This window comes from Choloepus didactylus, chromosome 14 (assembly GCF_015220235.1).
Source record: "Choloepus didactylus isolate mChoDid1 chromosome 14, mChoDid1.pri, whole genome shotgun sequence".
In the NCBI taxonomy this organism is placed as follows: Eukaryota; Metazoa; Chordata; class Mammalia; order Pilosa; family Megalonychidae; genus Choloepus; species Choloepus didactylus.
The window spans coordinates 55,508,228-55,528,888 of record NC_051320.1 but is presented as its reverse complement, the minus strand read 5'-3'; the positions used below and the strand labels follow the sequence as shown (position 1 = coordinate 55,528,888).

At 35.8% G+C, this 20,661-nt stretch overlaps 1 protein-coding gene across 7 annotated transcripts in view; it reads right to left on the bottom strand.

Annotated features, from left to right (window-relative positions):
* The window catches only part of VPS13B (vacuolar protein sorting 13 homolog B), a 1,017,676-nt gene that overhangs the window by 43,304 nt on the left and 953,711 nt on the right, over positions 1-20,661 (bottom strand). For all 7 annotated transcript variants that reach the window (XM_037803400.1, XM_037803396.1, XM_037803398.1 and 4 more), the window contains 8 exons: positions 17,438-17,593; positions 9,110-9,373; positions 8,386-8,469; positions 8,033-8,208; positions 7,426-7,596; positions 6,422-6,623; positions 5,148-5,336; positions 1,610-1,756 (listed from right to left, as the gene is read on the bottom strand). In XM_037803400.1, coding sequence (XP_037659328.1) covers positions 1,610-1,756; positions 5,148-5,336; positions 6,422-6,623; positions 7,426-7,596; positions 8,033-8,208; positions 8,386-8,469; positions 9,110-9,373; positions 17,438-17,593 — 1,389 coding nt within the window. The remainder of the gene's footprint in view (positions 1-1,609; positions 1,757-5,147; positions 5,337-6,421; positions 6,624-7,425; positions 7,597-8,032; positions 8,209-8,385; positions 8,470-9,109; positions 9,374-17,437; positions 17,594-20,661) is intronic.

Below are 20,661 nucleotides of genomic sequence, written 5' to 3'. Positions count from 1 at the left end.
GGGAAATTCAGAAGACAAGCTTTGTTTCAGGCTCATCCCTAGGGAGAATGAAGCTCTGATTCCAACCTTCAGATGCAAATACACAAAGGTTCTGGCACATTAGATAATTTCAGAATTTTAGACGTATACGGACCTTTAGAGATAATCTATTTGAATCTCCTGTTCTCGAGTTGAGGAAAATGCTGTCCAGAGTGTTGATGACTTGCCCAAAGTCAGAATGCCAGGCAATGGCAGAGTCTGGCCACTGCTGGGTTTCCAGCTTCCCACTTAGGTGTTTTTCTCACTATCCCACACAGTCTCCTTGAGAGGCTTGGGACTGTCGCGCTTTAAAAAAATTCCACACCTGCCTCAAGCAGGGTCTGAGTTTAAAAAGGGGACACTCCTTAGCTTCTTGGGCCTCCCCTTTCTCTCCAGGAAGCCAAGCAAACCAGGCATTCTTTGTAATGTTGACACTGGGGTAAATGCTAGCTGCAAATATTTACTAAGGGCCTATTCTTTTTACTTATATTATCTCATGTAAGTCTCACAAAAAAACCCTGCAAGGAGCACATGCTTATGCTCATTTTACAGATGAGAGAATGTCAGTGTGGAAAGTCCCAACCCCTTGCCACAGAAAGCCCTGGTGGGGAGAAGCAGAATTATTAGGACATGGGCTGATTGCCTGCTTGTCAGGTCCTCTCCTCCACTGCAGATATTGTTGACCTCTATTTCCCAATTGGGCAACCAACTGGGTACTTCTGGGCACCTACTCATTTCATCAATACTTCAGTGAACCAAGATGAAATTCCATTGTTCTGACAGTTTTGTAAATTTGGCAACACAACTGTAAATTTAAAAGTAAAAGATCCATTCTATTTGATCATCTTAATATATTTTTTTCAGAGCTGAAACTAAGGGATGATAATAAGTGCATATGAAGGTAAAGGTAATATTTTCCTGTATGATAATTTCAATAGCATAAAACAATAGCATACAGCTGGTATATTCTGGTTTTAAGCCCTTTAAAAATCACTCCTAACTCTTTTAAAATATGACTGTTCATTGTACTTGTATGAAGAATGAAATAAAAAATCCCTCTGAATATCCTTGGATTTATTTTTAGCCTATTTGGCCACTGAGAGGTTACTATAAAATGAGCTGGGATGTTTTCACAGTTACTGGTCTGGTAGACACAGGGCTTCAGTGCTCCCAGTCCATGGCTAGGTTTAGTCCCAGCCTTCTGCCTGCACGGCTGTGCCAGGCCCTACAGTCTGTGAGGCAGATGTTCTTTTACACAAGACTCATGGACCAGTCTTCAGGACCAAGTCCTGCCAGTGTGGTTTTCAGTGAGCATGCTAGAGGACTGCGCTACAGCCTCTGAACAGATGTGGCTCAGGCAGAACTAATCCATCGGGTGTCAGGATCTGCTGCTTTATAGGATTCTGCTCTTTAATTACCTTGGAAGCATTGCCCACGACATCCATGTTTTTAATTAAAGCAAAAATAAATGGATTTCTCTTTCTTTTTTATTCATTGTTAGATTTTTATTTGTTCTAGGTTTAAAAAAGCTTATTCTATTAATTTTTAATGTGTCAAAACTAAGGAAAAACAATCATACTGATTTCCTTACCTCTTTTCCAGAGTGGTGGCTGGAGACAGATAACTGTGGTTTATAAAATATTTGATATGGTGTATTGTTGATTATTGTAGTCTTGTCTTCAATCTGAATAATTTGTATACCTTGCTGTACCATGGAAGAAATGCAGAACTGACATAACTGCAAGAAAATTGAGGAAAAGAGCAATTTAAAAAAACAGTATTAGGTTATATAAAAAATCTCTTCATTGTTTTTCAAAGGCTATTTTAACTATTTGTTTACCCAGGATAGTCCGAATTTTACCTTTTGTTCCAGAATAATTATTTAATAGAATCTCCTTTCAGTCTCAGAATGTCCTGATCTGGGCAAAAATTAAATGATCACCTAGTTATAGTTAAGAAAACAGAGTACTTTAGCAAACCAGTTACTTTTGCTGCTCCTGTACAGTGTCAGATAGAGACTTGTTTTCAAGTTATTTCACCAACAACTGCACAAAATCCTTATTTATAAAGCACTTATATATAAACAGACATCACTAATCTTTCTCAACATGAAGCATTGAATTGGGCTTTCTCCCTCCTCCTCACCGTGCCCCTCACAGCTGCACTCTCACTCAATGCCTACCATGTACCTTTTGGAGATCTAAGAACTTTAGACAAGAAGAAGAAAAAAATAAATTGATCCTCATATAGTGCTTTCTTGTGCTCCACCTGTTATAAATACTTTATGCATATCAACTCACAGAATCCTCACAACAACTACATGGGGTAGCTACTATTATTCCCATTTTACAGAATAGGAAACTGACGCACAAAGAGGTTGCCCAAGGTCACAAAGTTAAAGATGTGCTAGTCAGAATCAGAACCCATACAGTCTGGCTCTAGGGTCCTGCTCTTAGCTACTACATGCACAATCTCATTATCTTCCCATTTTATATGAGGAACTAATGCTAAGAGAAGCAGTTACTTCCTAAAGATACATGTCTAGTAAGTGGTAAAGTCAGGATCTGAGCATAAATTCTTTAAAAGCTCATGTGATTTCCACAATGCCACATTGCTAGTCAATTCATTTTTAACAAGAATTGTTGCACTGAAATTTAGAAACACTTTTTCTTTCAGTTGCTTTACCATGATTTAAAGGATTGAATATAAGAAAAACATGTTCCAACAATTTTAGAAAAAAATCCATTTCTGATGCATCGTGGCTAAAACTTAGTAAATGCTTAGTCAACGTTTACTGGATTTAATTGTATCAATGCCTACCTTAGAAGAAAAGAAAGTACTATTTTGAGAGCAATGATCTTGTCTCAAAAAGATGCTGCAACAGAAATTGATTTCTCTACCATTACTTGGGGGAAGGCTTATAGCTATCAGTTGCATAAATTCGTATTACATCTCAGGCATTCAGTGTAGTTAAGTGACATCTGTTATTACCATTCCAACCCTGTGTAAGTTTTATGAAGGCTTCCTCCCTTTTTGTCTGCTGCTAGGAATTGTTATTTCAAGAGCAAGACAAACAGCCAATGGTTTTGAGTTCCTGGCTACTATTCTTCTTCTTTTTAATAAAAAACTAAAACAAATCTAATCTATCTACCTCAATCTGCTGGTCCATCTTTTCCTTCCTAGCCAATATCTCTAGAGCTATTGCTTGTTGCTTTGTTATTCACTGACCCCTTGTAATTTAGCTTCTACTTCCACCCTTCTTCTAATGTAAAGGCCTAATCCTTTGAGTCAACTGACCTCAGTCTTCATTCTCCTGATCTCTCTACTGCATCTATGTTACTCTTTTTAATAAGCTACTGGTAGAGCTACTTTAAATAAAAGAAAACTCCTTGTTTCTGCCCTCTTTTAAGCAGACTCATACTATTAACTGAATGATAAATAATGAAATTTGGTTACGAATATTCAAGTGTTAGGTTCTAATAATATAATAATTCTAATATTAAATCAACGTGAGAACTGCTACAGCCCAGTGGTTCTCAAGTTGTGGTCCAGGGACTTCTGGGGGAGAATGTCTCTGAGACCCTTTCAGAAGGTCCAAAAGTCAAAATTATTTTTGTGACAATACTGCGTTTTTGTCTTTTTCACTTCAATTCTCTCATGAGTGTACAGTGGAGTTTTCCAGAGGCTATATGACATGTGGATGATGTCATTGCTCTGACAGCTAATGGAATGTGTGCTTACATATTCTTGTGTTTTAAATTTTCTATTTTAATTTCTAATTTGTTAAATAGCAACAGCCATAATCCATAGAAACAAAAGGGCTTTGGGGTCCTGATTATTATTTAAGAGTGTATAGGGGTACTGAGAACAAAAAGCTGGACAATCACTACTGAAGGATGATGAGATATCAGTACATTTTTCAACAGCCCATTAATTCCTTCAACATTTATTCAGTACTTGCTGGGCCACTTTGTGAAGTGCTTAATATAGGTAGGGAAGAGATTTTGCTAAAGGTATTGGGTATTTGACTATATAATGTAACAATTTTTTTCCCAGGTTTTGATGGTGGTTCTCAACTTACAACTACTCAACTTTGGGTAATTCATGCTTACAGGCTCTATGCCATTTATAACCATGTTATAGTACTTTGGCCAGCAGAGCATAAACATGTGTTGCTCAGACAACTTTAAGGAAATGGATAACAGCCTTGAATATTGAAGAAAGACCAACTTCTTTGTATCAGAGAATTCTATATCTTAAAAAGCCACCAAATGACCCTTAATTTTCTCAAAACTCTCTTCAAAGATGCCTGTCAAAATCTAACATCTTCCCAGAGAAAGGTCTTTTTGAATTCTACAGCTCTGATAAAGGATCCCTTATTTTTTTTATTTGGGACAGCTAAAATAATGAAGATATTAGAAGTACAGTATATGAGAATTCTACATGTTATACTATGATATTGTACTTTCATACATACAATTTAATATTATTTACTATATTATTCAGCTTAATTGGTTTTCATAGATTTTAGAAAAGATCTGTTGAATAGTATATACCATTCCAATTTAGTTAAATAACTGACTTAAGTATGTTCTTTGTATTCACATCACTGAAAAAATGGGTTCCAATCCCCTGTTCAAAAACATAGCTCCCTCTTATAACATTGGTTCTATGGGAAAATCAGAAGAGAGTCACATTATTTTGCTCACGATGCTCTTTCCAGGACTCTGGCCTTTGCTGCAGTAAGGAGTCTCTGTCCTTTCAATCAATGTTCAGAATATTAGAAACTCTACTTCCTGCTCTAAAAAAGGATGTCAAAATATTTGTGTATATTATGGAATAAATTCACTTTTTTTCCCCACATACTATAAATTAAGCGACTGCTGAGTGTTCTGAAATAGAGTGGTTACTGGATAAATTATGTGACACAGCTTTTATCACTGATAAAGAAAGAAAAAAAACCTGTAAAATAGAGAGGGCTAAGAAGTTAAGAAATCAAGGAACATTACAGATTTAGAACAAGAAATACCAAAAAGGGATTTAAAAAAAAGAAAAGGGTAGAATCATTTTAAACAAGTTAGGAGGATGGCATGCAATTTCCCACAGAGCCACACAGACTTTGATCATACCTTTTGATGTCCTGGGAAAGCACCAAGTCTTATTTCAGCATCAATAAACCCTTCTTCGTCCATTGTCACAACTTCACCATTACCTCCATCTTTCCACTTTGGAGATGTCAGGTTGTGGACCAGTTTAATTGCTACTGACTTGTGCACAGTGTTTGTATTTGCCCAGTATATTCCAATTTGAAAAGCTTCCTGGAAAAATAACGCCTCAATTATAAAGTATTTTTCTTAACACTCATATTTTTACATTGATTCTCAGAAATTTTTTTGTATTATATAATAGGTCTAAGGCAACCAAATCCCTTAAGTTTTGTATTTTTATTTTATTTTTTATAATGGCAACATACATTTTATTTTTGTCTCCCATTGTCTTTTATGATTCACAATGGAATTTACAATTATGGAAAGAAAAAAAACACAAAACCCTGAACTGTGACTATACTGTAAATAGCAAAGGCTTAAAAATTGAAGGTTTTATCTCATGTGACAAGAGCATAATATGCAACATTAGGTCTATGTAGGTCAACATTCCAATTCCATGAGGTAACATCATCTTATTATCAAAAAAAAAAAAGGAAAAACGCAATTGAATAAAGATGTTTATAAAACTGTTCCCTATTAGGAAAACATTTTATTTAGGAATTCCTTTCACTCTATTTTCTTATAGATTTATGTGTCTTCTTGAAATGGCCTTATAAAGTTCTCTTGTGATGGAATTTAAAGTTTTCCTGTTAAATTTTTTTTGCAACAGGGTTTTTCTCCCTGTGTCAGTAATGACTACACATTGTCATTATCAGCACCTGGGTAGACACCCATGATTACGGACACCCCAGTCTACTTATAAAGGAAAGGGGCTTTAACAAAAACGGTTGCTCAGAAATCCTCAACTCTTACCCATTTTTCAGATCTCAGAATTTCTATAAGAACTGCAAACATCATCTAGGGAGTGGGTTAGCATATAATATGGCTTTATAGCCTTAACATATCTTGGGCAGGCCAATATCAACACTTGTCAAATATCCTGTACACAAAAGAAATGAATGTAACTGTTACAAGTTATCATATTTAATGAAAACTCAAGTGTGAATACTGTTGATGGGAAAAATAAGACATCTGAAATGTCTGAATATCAAAGAACATTCCACATTGCTTACATATGCATCTAAGAAGACAGTTTTACACAACTGATACATTCTGTTAAAAACGTAAATGCAACCTCAGAAAAAAAGCTCATTGTTGAGAGAAAAGAATTCATAGTAATTAAAATGTTATAGTACCTGAAAATTAGGAGGGATGATAATTTTGCCAGCAGGAACCTGCAGAACAATCTTCTCTCCTTCAAACAGCCAGAGATCCCACTTGGATTGATTGATAAGCAGGGCCCAGGGTAGAAGTTCTATCAACAAGGTTTTAACATATGGCTTCCAGACTGACAGCTTCACTTGCATTGGGCTATCCCACTGACTCAGCTGTTCATTCCTGTTCCAAGAACCATATCCGAGAGACTCAATGAAATATGATGATTTCAGTATTTATGAATTATGCTTAAGGTTTCCAGACAACAATACTCCTGCAAGATACCTCTTCACACCAGTCATCCAATGCTGAATTTGCACCCAGGAGGAAGCAACTTTTCATGCAATTATGTTCCAGATCATGAGTAAAGAAATCTACAAAATATACCTACTAGATGATAATAGCTCAGAATCTGACAAATACATGCAAATACATTTTTTTTAAAAACACCTTTTACGGCATCTGTTGGGGACTGAATCATGTCCCCTGCAAAAGGCATGCTCAGGTCCCAACCCCTGGTCCTGTGGGTGTGAACCCACTTGTAAACAGGACCTTTGAGGATGTTATTAGTTCAGGCATGCCCAAACTGAAAGAGGGCATGCCTTAATACGATATGGCTGAAGTCCTTACAAGCAAAGGAAGTTGGACACACAGAGAGAAGCCATGTGGAGCAGCCAGAAAGTAGAAGTCAATTGAACCAGGAAGAGAAAGAAGACAACACAGCCATGTGCATTGCCATGTGACAGAAAAGCCAAGGAACTCCAAAGATTGCCAGCCAGACAGAAGATACTGACCCTGGGAGAAAGTAAGCCTTCTAGCCTCTGAAACCATGAGCTAACAAATTCCTGCTGTTAAGTCAAACCATTGTATGGTATTTCTTTTAGCAGCTAGGAAACTAAAATAGTATCTAATATTTTTGTTTATGATCATTTATTTCTTAATGTTGCAAAAAGTTAGTAAGAAAAACAAAAAAGAAAATCATTACCTGTCGGAATCCTTCTTATTATAGGGCCACATGGGTTGAAGGGACTTTTCTGGCCCATAGAATTCCGCAAGGATCTGATTAACTGTGCCTCCAGGGTATATCTTAGTGGCTATTTGCTTAATAAGGGATGTTGAGATGGGAACAGCACAATTTGAAGGATCATCTTCTTCTCTATGAAGCAGAGAAAAAGCAAGAATAAATATCAGATTTCTAAAGTTGTCTACAACTTTACTGAAAAAATTCTATGACTGTATTATGCATACTTTTTTTGTGGGATTGAGCCAATTGCTGGTGACTTACGGATTGATGACACAGTTTTTGGAAAACTTAGGCCCTGGCTTTTCCTCTGTTCATCTCTTCTTTCATGAGAAATTGTGTGTCAATTAAATTTGTGTATGATCCCTCTTTGGTTATATCTAAACCTATTTAGAGTGTCTGACTTTTATCTATAACTACAGACTAGAACAAAAGAACATTAGGCAGGCAGTTAAAAAATAACATTTTCATAAAATAAATCCTAGAAGAAACTCCATTTTACCCCATCAATAGCACAACGTTACTATTCTACTGAATTTCTCTTAGGAAGATGTAGGGATTTTTCCAGTACCTTGCTTGAAATGTTAGGTGATGAACAAGGTCAGGTTCTATGTTTTGCAGTGGTTTTTCCTGCCCTTTTCCTGGAATAACTTGTGTTTCACTCAATCCCAGACTCCTTTTCTCCAAATGTATGATAATGGGGTCTGGAAGATGACTCCTCATGATAAAAAGAGGGCTGAACACAATCTATAAAAATAAAAGAACAGAACAACTTTCATATTTGCTTTGCTGCAGTATTCCAGCTGTTTGATGCTGAAACAAACTTGTAATAAATCTTTTCCCTGGGTCACTCTGACCTTAATTTATTTCAGAAAAGGAAAGGTCAGAGTCGTATACCATATTTTAGGATTAGAAAACACTCACCATTCGTTGCTGTACTTGAGAGTTGGGTTCTAAAGTCAAAACTGTGCACCAGACATAAATAATGGAACTGTTTGAAGATGGCACCTGCACATGAGATAGAAAAGGTCCCATTAAATACTAAACAGTTTACTAATTCATCAAAATAAGGCACAGATATAATATCAGTTTGGAGGATTAAAAAAAGTTTAGGAAAAAAAGTCATTAAAAATATAAACAACTAAGCAAAAACAGACTTCATTATGGTAAATAGTGATTATACACTGAGTTGATGGGGCCAATTCTTTCCACAAAGACAAAGGGATTTATATGAGGAGAGAGTGACATCAGACTGAGTAGGAGAATGAAAGAGAGGGTTTGTTCTTTATGGGAATGAAAGTGATGATGGTAGAGATCAAGGAAGAGATAAAAAAGCAACAGATAATTATAGAAATTCTCTAGTGGGGAGGACCAATCCCCCTACCATACTCTGTGCTCCACTCTGTGCCCTGGTGCACCAGAATCTTTTTCAAGATGTATCTCTCCTCCATCTGAGAGGCATAGAGTGGAACCAGTGCAAATGTGCTGTTAGGGGATGGGGAGGAAACGACCTTCCAATGTTATTTCAGATCTCCACTCTTTTGTATGTACTGATTTTAATAAATTAAGTGCTGTATACAGAAAAGAGCACATTGAGAAAATTAAAATTATAAAATTGTTCTATTCTGGATTGTACTACTACTCATACCTGAATGACAATGCTATACTCAGGGGACTTGGATTCTAGGCATACATCTCTTGACCAGTCTTCATCTCCTTTAGCCCTCACACACAACTCTGTCAGTTCATTGTTTTCTAGTATGTATGAAGGCAATTTCTGTTTGGCTGTGAGGCAGTCAAAATGTTCTCGGACCACAGCTTGTCCATCTTGACCAATGTAATGCTGAACAACTTTTAGTTCTATGCTTTGAGACAAGTAGCTACAGATGATCTGTCTTCCACAGATGATAATCTGAAAGACAATGAATGAATAAATAAGGCCTTATTAATGTAGACTTCCTTAATTGGAAGTTTGTAACAGTTCCAACAATTATGTTGCTGTTAATGGAAAGAAAAGTAAATAATTTGATTAGAGAATATAAGAGAGAAAAAGAAGTTTGGAAAGAGAGAATGGATTTTTCTTGGGTCATGTTGAATCTGCAATATTCAAAGGGCAGGCATGACTCACTAGGCAGTCTGGTACCTAGTGAAAGATACAGGTCAGGTCCTTGACAGAGAAGGTGGGATAGAGAGAATGACCTGTGAAATAAAAGCCTTGCAACTGTACACCAGACAGAAGATACTTGGAAAAGATAGCTGGAAAAGAGGGCAGAAGTTAAACCTGTCAACTGACCAACATTTTAAAGGCAGATTAGGGGCAAGAAGAAGTGAAGGGACTGGAGAAGAAGGGGAAAGGGATCTGGAGGTGAATCAGGAGAAAGTAGTTTTGCTGAAGCCAAGAAGAACTGACTAACCAGAAGGCAGTGGTCAATTGTGTCAAATAATGCATCACTCAAAAAGGATGGGGATTGGAAACAGGCCTTTAGCTCTAGAAACTGAGAACAATTGTGATCATTCTATTCCTTGAAGCTGATCTCTGGGGACTTATTGCACTCTTACCCAATAGGAAATTTCTGTATAAATTGATAGGTTTTTATCTAAACATATTTTATTTTATTAAGCTTTTTCTACATGGTAGGGGTACATATCTTTATAAAACACAGAACTATCAATGGATTATCGAACTCTTCATCCACCTAACAGTATAGATCATAGTAGGTATTAAGGAATGTTTCTTAAAATGGATGAAATTGAAAAGATAATGCAATATTATTTTTAAGCAGTGAATCCTTTTAGAAGTCAAAATCTTTCCGTGATATGGATAGTCACCATGATTGGGAAAATGGGACTTTCATATATGGGATTTCCTTGTTTGAAACATTTTTTTCTGATAGTAAAATAACAACAATAACAAATCTATTTAGTGTATTTTCAAATTAACTCTTTTATTCTCACAGTAGTCTTGTGAAGCAGGTGCTCCTATGATTCCCCTTCTTACCAAGGAGAAAATGGAGCCACAGAGATGTTGAATGCCTTGTCTGATATTACCATCTGGCTCAGATTCTGTATTGATAATTACTCTGATACTCTGCCTCTCATAAAATCAATGCTATTCCATTGAAGAAAACTTAGAAACAATTAAAAAAAGAGGATGAAGGCTGCCCATGATAATGTAGAGGTAGCAGACACCATTGGTCCCCTTCCCAAAAGCCAGTTCCTCCTCCTTTTCCCTTTCTGTGAAAAAACCCTGGTTTGGCAGCAGAGTACTTGGGCAAGGTGGACCCTTCCTCTGTCTCCCAGAGGCTGTGTCATAACTGGTACAAGATAATCATGTTAATCCCATTCTCCTTTTGCCAATGATTGGTCTAGAGGTGGACAGGGGACTCTGTTCTGGCTGATAATATGAAAAGGAGAGACTGCTAAAAGGCTCTGGGAAAGATTTTACTCCTTGATCATAAGCAGGGGGAACCCTCCTTTTCTGTCATGGAAGATATTATGAGAGGATGCATAGCTTTTGCAGCTATCTTACAACTAGGAAGACACATCCAAGAGGATGGCAGAGGAGCAGATACAGCACTGAGTTGTTGAATTATCCAACATAACTGGCCTTCTTCCCACCTTTTTGTTATATGAAATAAAAAATGTAAAATAAGAATAATGGGGTTCAAAGTTCTGAAGCAAGAGTGTTGTTCATATATCCTCATACATGAGGATTAAAAAAACACATTTTGAGGCTGCAAGCTGAAAACATCCTAATAGATTCTATGACATTAAGAGTATGACATTAATGTCATAGAATCTATTATAATAGAATAAAATAAACTATTATTTACATAAGTAAATATGTATATTTATGAATGAACTATCATTTACCTAAAACAAATCCGCTAGATTAAAAGATCAAAACTTAAATGTCATTGTTGTTTAAATTTACATTATTTAAATAGTGAGGTTTTTCATTTTCTTAAATATTTATTTTCCAATTCTGTCTATTCTTTCAAACTTTCTTTAGAAGGAGCACATCTGTAAAACCAAGCTGTGCTTAACCGTTACATTCTCCCTAGATATTCCAGCCATCTTTTATTATTTTTCCATTTTTTAACTGTGAACTTCAACATATATACATAACAGTGATAACTTTCAATGTATGATTTCACAAGTGATTAGAGAGCAAATCTCAAAGAATGTTATGGGTCACAGTTCCATAACTTCAGCAATTTCGATAATTGTAAAATATAACATACATATAGAAAGGTGTCATCTCTCAATGTACAGCTCAGCAAGCAGTCATATAGGTAATTTCAAAAATTGTTATGGGTTACAGTTCCACAATTTCAGTTCTTTCCTTATTATGCAATACAAGGTATATACAGAAAGGTGAAGACCTTTCAATGAGCAGTCTAGCCTTCTTTTAAAGCTATGTTTTTATAATACCAAGCATAAGAGTCAACTGAACTATTAGTCCTAAATCAGCAGGCAAACTTTTCTTCAGCATATGCTAGGGTTTACTAGACACTCACAATTAGTCTTACAATGTCATAGCATAGCCTAACTTTAAATAAACATTTGAAAGCTCTGAGATGGTATTTAGCTCTGTTCTTATTCTTGATGTGTCCAGGCCTGGCAATATATACACACTACTCTTGCTTCAGATACTTTGGACCCCATGATATTTAGAAGAGAATGTTGCTGTCTCACAGAAACCACAGATGCTTTGCAACCATCTGGGACTCACTTTGTGAAATGCAAAGATCCTCTTGGTGGGTTTTCATAGTTTCATTTTCAACTAAAAAGTCTGTTAAATAGGCTTTCAACTTTGATTAAAAGAAAATCCTTAAAAGTGGCTAGGGAGGGAAGACTACTTAGATGAAGAAAAATCCAAAATGGCCACTCATCAGAGCGGTGACATTTCCTGGCTCCTCCAATGCAGGGTTCACTGGGAGGCATTTCTGCTTTTCTTCAAAGTGGCAAAACTTACAATGCCTTTTTTTGAAAACTATGGTTAGAATTTCAAGATTCATTTATCAGTTTAAGACAACTACTTATTTTTCTTTAATGTAGGGTTTCTCTTTAATACACATTTCTAGGTTTCACACTAAATCCCCTCTTTCCCCAAAGCCACAAAGATGTGTATTGAAGATTTCTACATATGATTTCACTTAGCAGGTTTCAGAGTGCTTATTAGATCAGTGCCAAGAAGAACAGTGATATTAAAGAATAACTCCAGAGCACCAGATGCACTGGAAGATGATATCTTAACCATGATTAAAAGTGTATGTATAGATACATATACATTTACATACATGTATACATTTAAATTTTTAGAGTGTAAGGTTGTCCTCACTGAAGGGATGGAAAACATGGAAACAAATAAATGTACATCATTAGTTAGTTGTATAATGTACAAAGTTATTGAGAAATTTTATGCGTGGTCAATTTTCATTTAAATGGGAAATCTGAGGGGTACAAGAAAGGCCGAGCACAGATAACCAAGACTCACTGTTAAAATGAACTTCAGCCAGTTCCCTGATATCCAAGGGCTATTAAGTGTGGTTAAGGTACATCAGGGAAGTGCACACACTCACCCTCCCTAATGGGACTTGGTTAATTAGGCAGCTGTGGTTTATTGCAAATGTCCAAGCCCAGGTGTGGTAGAAGGAAAGAAGCCAAGATGTGAGGGAGGCAGAAATCCACGAAGCTCTTCTGGAAACTTGGTTCCTATCTTCTTTCCTACGCTTGCCAAAAAACTGAGCAAATCCTGGGTTTCTGATGTACTTTAACTAGAGCTAATCTGAATGCTAATCTACTCTGATAATAAAAAATTACATCCAGTTGAAAAAGACATCTTAAATTTGTGCTTATTTATGTATGTGTGTGTGAGTGTGTGTGTGAGACACACACATGAGAGGCTCAAAAGCTGAAAAACGTTGAAGAGAAAGGTTTTCCACAACTTGGATACATGTATCAGTTGGTTCAAAGTTGGCATGGTGGTCTGCAGAACTTTTAAGTATTATCTTGATTAAGTAAAACAAAAAAATTTCCTTTTGCTTCATTCTAGGTTAAATGAATTGCTGTGTTCTACATTCCATTACTCTGTTAAGTTTTTAAAATGGCCCTCCTATAGAGCTCAACCTCACTTGACTAGTAACAAGAAATGCTAAACTCAAAACATAAATTATTTGTATATGTGCCTTCCTTGACGGTGGGAATATAAAATGGACGCTCCCAGTTCCTGCGGAAGAAAATGACACTTCCTTTCAAAGTTAAATGCAATGTGAGGGCTGCTTATGCTTCATTAATGTTTTCCAAATAGTCCTTTCCCATTTGGCTAGATTCTACTTTTTTTTTTTCTTTTTAAAGAATATTTATTATAAATAGAGTGGAAGTAGATAAAAGTGTGAGGAAGCCCCCACAGGAAAGGATTATTAACATTCAACAGTACAAGCAACATTTGGAAAAATCATGAAATGTGATTTGGCACCAGATGCCTTAATATCTGTCCATTTGACATTTACTGAGAGAATGACTAAAGGCATTCCTGAAACTTCCAATGTATGGAAAATTTTTGATTGGTTCTGATTTGAACCCCTCTTTACATTAAGATTTTAAAGAATGCTAATGATCTGAAAAACTCAGAAAATCAGAACAACTTTAGGGACAAATATATTTTTAGCTATTTAAAAGATTACTGTTCCCTAATGAGAGTATGGTGAGACAGAGTCTAACAGATTTTGGTTAAAAAATAAAGTGTACTTTTTCAGGTTGGCAAAATGCATTCAAGAACCTCAAAAATGCCCATACTTTTTTGCTAATATAATTCAATTTTGCAGCAAATAGTTTTAAGGAAATACTCAGAAATGTGGACACATATTTATATACAAAGGTAGTTATTTCAGGATATCTTTATTATAGTGAGAAATTGGAAATAATCTAAAAGTTCAATAACATGGGAATGGCTAAATATATTTTGATAAACCAGATAATAAATTATTATGTAACTATTAAAAGGATAATTTCAGGGAATTTTAAATAACATGAGGAGATATTCAATACGTAATATGAGGTAAAAAAAAATAAAAACAAGTTGAAAACCTGTAATTACAACAAGGTCTCAAGTTGGTTAAAAAATATATATGATAGGAAAGAAGAGTAGAAAAAATATACCAAAGTAATAATGGTGTTTATCTTTGGTTGGTAGGATTATGGGTAATTTTTATTTTCTTCATTATACTTTTCTGTGTTTTCAAAAACTTTTTATAGTAGCTAACATAAAATAATAATAGTAAACTGGGTGTTTTCTTTTATAGAAGGAACATAAGGTACAGAAAGGTTAAGAAATTTACCTAAGGTCATAGGTAATAAGAGCTAGGGTTGAGAAATATTTTATCACCAGGAAAAAAAAAAATAGACAAAACTTTATAAGAATATTTTTTTAAATGTATTTTTCATATGACCAATTTTTTGACTTCCAGTATACTGTTGTAATGTGTAATATCTGCTCAGGAATATTAGTATCACTGAAATTTAATACTGTTCCTTGAAAATATATAGTATTTATCGAATAATGGCATACTACTGCAGTACTAAAAAAAAGTCTAATTGGTGTTACGCATTCTTGGGAATATTTCATTTCAATATGAGTAACTAAAATTTACTGGGCTATTACAGTGGGCCAGACACTGTTGTAAGCACTTAACATATACAAACTCATTTAATCCTCACATTTAACTTTATGAGGAGGGCACTGTTACTATCCCCATTTTACAGGTGAGGGACTTGATTCACAAAGAGGTTAAATGCCTTGCTGAAGACCACACAGCTAGCAAGTGGATAGAACTAGGATTCGGACCCAGGTTTTTACCAGGCCATACCATTAATTGGTCAATATTCTGGCAACCGCATGCAAAAAAGGTGAAGGCTCTGGGAAAGTTCAGACTACCATTTTGGTAGTCAAATTGTGGTTCCTGGACCAGCATTATCAGAATCACCTGGGAACTTGTAAGAAATGCACATTTTTAGGCAACATCCCAGACCTACTAAAACAGAAACTCTCAGGATGGGACCCAACAAGTCCTCCAGGGGATTTGGATGCACACGAAAGTCTGAGAAGCACTGGCCTAGAGAGAAGAAAATTAAGGGGAAACATGCTAGCTCTCCTCATGTTTTTGAAGGGATATAAAATAGAGAAGAGTTGACTTGCAGAGTCTTCACATGTTTGTGTATATTTATATTCTCTTTATAAGTACTGGGGAATGGTAAAACTGGCTGAATGGTGACAGCTTGGCTTAAAATTAGGAAAGAATGTAACAGCTGGAAGCAACCAACAACCGAAAGAGCTGCCCTGTGAGACACTGATCCTCTCATAATCTGAAGTATTTAAACAGTCTCAGAATGACTGACCATTTCTCTGGCGAGGTAGTGAATACAAATATGGATAGATATTCTTATAAGTCTATGAATGACCGAATCAGGAAAGCAGCATTTATGTATTGCACAGATATTTAGTGAGAGTGTACAGATGTAAGCAAGTTCTGAGGGCAGATGGGAGTCAGTAAAACTTCCTGTTCTTAAGAGTCTCCAGCTCAAAGCTGGTCCCCTCAGGAATCCTTCAGTAAGACTCACTCATCCTGTATTTCTGCCTACTTGGAATGCTCTCTCTTAATCCAAATTCTTCATCAAAGCCTTGCTTAAACGTATGTTCTTTGTGAAACCTCTAAATTCTCTTCACACTGTTGATTATAGTCATTGTTGAGATTTTAGAAATTTGCCATTTAAGAGCAGAGATTATGTCACCTACTTGGTGTCTTCCATTTTACCCTGTTCCACTGTAGGCAGTCAATAAATACTCAGGAACACAGTCTATTGGGATGACTCTTCATGATTCTTTTCTGGGAACCCTCTGCTATAGCTCTCTTCATTTCTGTTGCCCCAGATAATGAGAACCTGAAGTCCAGCTCCTGAGTAGGTGCAGACCAAAAACGTATCTGGTATGGGTCCTACCATTCACCAGTTGCTTCCTGCTTACCCTCTGGAATGCAGAAATGGAAAGCTCCTGCAGCTCGATAAGAAAAGCTCATTTTTCCAGGGACTGAGTGCTGTTTCTATCATGCCCTCACTTTCACATAAGCTCTGCACAGACTCTTACAACCCAGATGCAGATGTATATGTTAAAACTCTTATGACAAATCCAGTTATTATTTGTGCAGTGAAGCCAGTTTTCATATTTTAATACTTCCTTTTTTTCCTTTCTACTCTTCTCATATGCTCTGTGCTCTAAAAACATCTTTTAAAAACCACATTTTCACATCTTAAGAACACACAAAAAAGTGTCAGATACTTTTTTCCCCTTTGCAGTCTTAGAACTTCAAAAACAGCCAAAAGGAAGTTTTATAAAATACGTAAAAATATGTGCTGAGAGCTAAGGTTTTATATGCCAAGAGTTAGACTGCAGTGAATTTTTTACTGCGGTTAATATTAACTCCTAGGAAAAGAAAAGCTTGCTGGAGACCCAGACCCACTTTGTCATGGGAGAGTACGACACTGCTTCCACGTAGATTATTCTTACATGAATGAGAACCAACTCCTGCTTATCCATTGTTGGATTATCCAGAGTCCCCACTGCCCTTTGTGCTTCCTTTCCTTTTCAGTAAGGGCTTTTTGGCCATTTCACAGCTCATTAGCACCTCTACCAGAAGGTAGGTGGTGACAGGGAGAAGAGGTGAAACTAAAATCAGTAAATTTTACTGCTCGTTAGCAGGTCTTGTAAAAGACATGGGACAAGGGGGTTGAAGTCATTATCCTTACTAGGATCATCATCAAGTACTTATTAAGTGCTCAGCTTACATGTGGAGTAGCAGTAGGTGTAACTAGGCATAATCACTGTGAGTTTATTATTCATTGTTTCATTTCTTTAAGTTTCCCCTCCATTACATAAATGATTAAGAATTCTCTGGATCTTGAACATAAGGAGTCTTACCTGTTTTTGCACTCCACTGAGTTGCTGAACTTTGATAACGAGTGAAGCAGTTCGACCCTTGTATTGAATTGTTCTAATAAAAGTCCCAGCATGGTCCACACTGAAGGGCTCTGACCAACGCCAATTGCCCCAGCCTTCAATACAGATGTGTAACAGCTGGAGAGAGAAACAATAATCGTCATAATGCCAAAAGTGCCAACAAAAATCTAGTCCTAAAATGAAGGTCTCATTGCTGGAAAACCTTCCTATTTGTAATATTTAGCATCTGTTTTCTTTCTAACCCACATTATTCATCCACTTCCAGCTTATTCAACCAGGCTAAGAATAGCAAATATGCCACATAGAGTCAATGTGGTTTTCCAGATCACATTTTAAACCTTAAAAATAATTGTCCTATCAAATGGTAGAGGGTCTGTTGAACATTTAAGAAAACACCATTCCATTTATCTGGAGGACAAGAAGGTTGAAATGTAAGATCAAAGAACCTTGGTCTTGGCTGAAAGTTTATTCCTTCTTATGGCTAGACAGTAATTAAAGCTAAATTTGGTTTGTGGCATTATTTTGACCCTAAATTGGCATTCCTTATTTTTCCTCTTGATAAAAAAACAAATAGCAATTTGAAGACGCAATTCATTTAATATGTTCTCTCATGAAAAGATCACATGTATTAAATTAGAAACACCATCAAGTTTTTTAATGTAAGAGAAAATATCTTTGTTCTATTTTTAGTATGTATTTATTGTAATTTTTACCAATTGAACCTCCTCATACATATTTAAATTTATTTATATAGTATTTCCACTTTTGGTAATATTTGGATTTCTTCTGTCATCATTTAATCACTTACTATTTCCACTCACATTCACTACCTGCAGCTAAGAAAATCAATTTAACTAAACAGGCAATTGGAACAAAACATAATAATTACTCCTTCTTTAGGACACTGTTCTATATGATCAGTAAGCATCAGGAAATAAAACTGATATTTTAGGAAAATATTTATGATACACAAACTTAATTTAATATTTTCCTTCACATCTTACATAATTTTTAGAAGAGTTAACTAAAGGCTAATCTCATGAAATACTTTCCCAATTAATAGATTGAATTAAACTTTGAAAATGTTCTTTCTGTAAGAGCTATCATAATAGACTGTTAATATAAATACATTAAGGATTTACATGGAAATTGCCATCATAATAAAGATCTTCCAATGGAAGCAGATTATTTTCTAGTTTTAACATTAGGAAGAGCCCTCACAAAGTGTTTAAGTTTTAAAATTTCCCAAGGTCGTTGGTCATCACAATATGATTTTTGGTGGATCATCAAGGTTGGTTTTTCTGTTCTTCAGTATTTGAATAAAATGTTTGAAAAATCTCCCAACTACCTGCTTTTAACATGGCTACTGCAATTCCTCTTCACGTAACTGTCAATGATTCCGTGAAACCGAAAGGCTACCGTTCAGATGACTTCTAAAAAAGAAGGCTAGGAGCTAAAAAAAAAAAAAATCCCGGGCAGCAAACACCTTTAGGGAAAATATGGTCTTATATGTACTCTGCAACATGAAAGTACCAGAGTATCTTTGATGTTTAAATATTAGTTACAGAAAAAAAATAAAAATAAAAAAGAGAGAGAAACAATAGCAGTGTTTGGAACCATTTCAGTTTTTTACAGCAAAAACTGGGAATAGAGCTCAGGGTACACACAAAACTAAAAGAAACAAGAAAGTTGTTTTCTTTGGAGAGACTAGTAGCTGGAAATGACCAAAAAATAATGAGGCGAGGTACTTAAGGTCAAGTTCAGCTATATTTTTCCTGAAAATTCCATGAACTCTAAACAAAGACTTACTATATGAGATGTAGTTTTAGCAGAGTAGTGTTCAGATTTGCATATGAGCTCAGTTTTAGATAGCTGTCTGATCTGTATACACAGCCTTTAATGAATGAGTGTCACCGAGGGATATGCTGTCAGGTTTCGTTTCTCAGCTATTTGTTCCCTGAATGTTGGCACAGATATTTTATTTGAATTATTAAAGTTTAGATACATTTGGATATAGTTCACACAGAAAAGCTAAGGGGGGAGCATTTATAACACTTCTCCCTATGTGGATCATGAGTTAAATATTCGTAATGATTGGTCTGCTGTTTAAAACCATCTAAATATCATTGGCAAACAGATGCATATAATGTTTTAGGAAAGGAATTACATTCTTAAGAAAGGAAATCTACAAAAAAAAAAAAAAAAATTCAGGACACCCAGGGAGAATTCTAGTCTTCTCACCATTGACTGTGTACCTGTGGCCCTGGATGGAAGCTGCTCAGATATCTATGGACACCAAGTAAGCATGTGAGGTTCTGTTCCTGTTGGACCTGCTAACTAAGATTTCACTGCTACAGGTACTGAAAAGTTTCCATATTTAATAACCAATACCCATATATCTATTTTTATTTCAATACAGAAGGAAGTATAAGATGAGGCATAAAAAGTGTGAGTTAGACTACATGATTCTAATGAGATTTCTTTTTATACTTATTTCAATGCATTTTCATCATTCAGGTATATAAGGAAGGCAATATGCTAAGCATGGTGGAGGAAATAAGTAGGAAGAGATGCATTCTCTGCCCCGGAGGGAGCTTATGATCTAGTAAGGAAAATAAGACATGAACAAATAATTATAGCAAGAGGCCTTAGGAGAGGTACAAAGTGCTTAAGGCATCTAGAGAAGGGAGGGCCTCTTTCAGGCTTCATGTGGGGTCTCACTCAGTGTTTGATAAGAATTTTAACAGGCAAAAATCAGAAGTCCTTTTTTGGCCAAATGGACAATATAAGATGTGAAAGTAGAAGGCATGTTTAAGGCAAAGTTAATAGTCTTGAATGGCCGGAAACATGAAAAAAGGAGTGGTGAATAAGGTCAGACAGGTAGATCTAGATTGTGCTGGCACTGATTTATCAAGCTAAGGAATTTGCATTTTATTCAGGAATTAGTAGATAGCCATTAAAAGATTCTGTATATGTGACCAATGTGTTGACAGAAGTGTAAGAGTGGAGTGTGGAGGCAGGAAGACAACTGTGAGACAGGATGAGAGAAATATGGGGGAGAGGAAAGCAATGCGCTTACCAAAAAAAATTACTATCCCTTTTGTCCAGGTTCCAAGGTATTTTTATGCTAATTGATTTGAAATTTTCTTCTCCTCTTTTCTATTAAGGGTTTCCCTTACTGACTC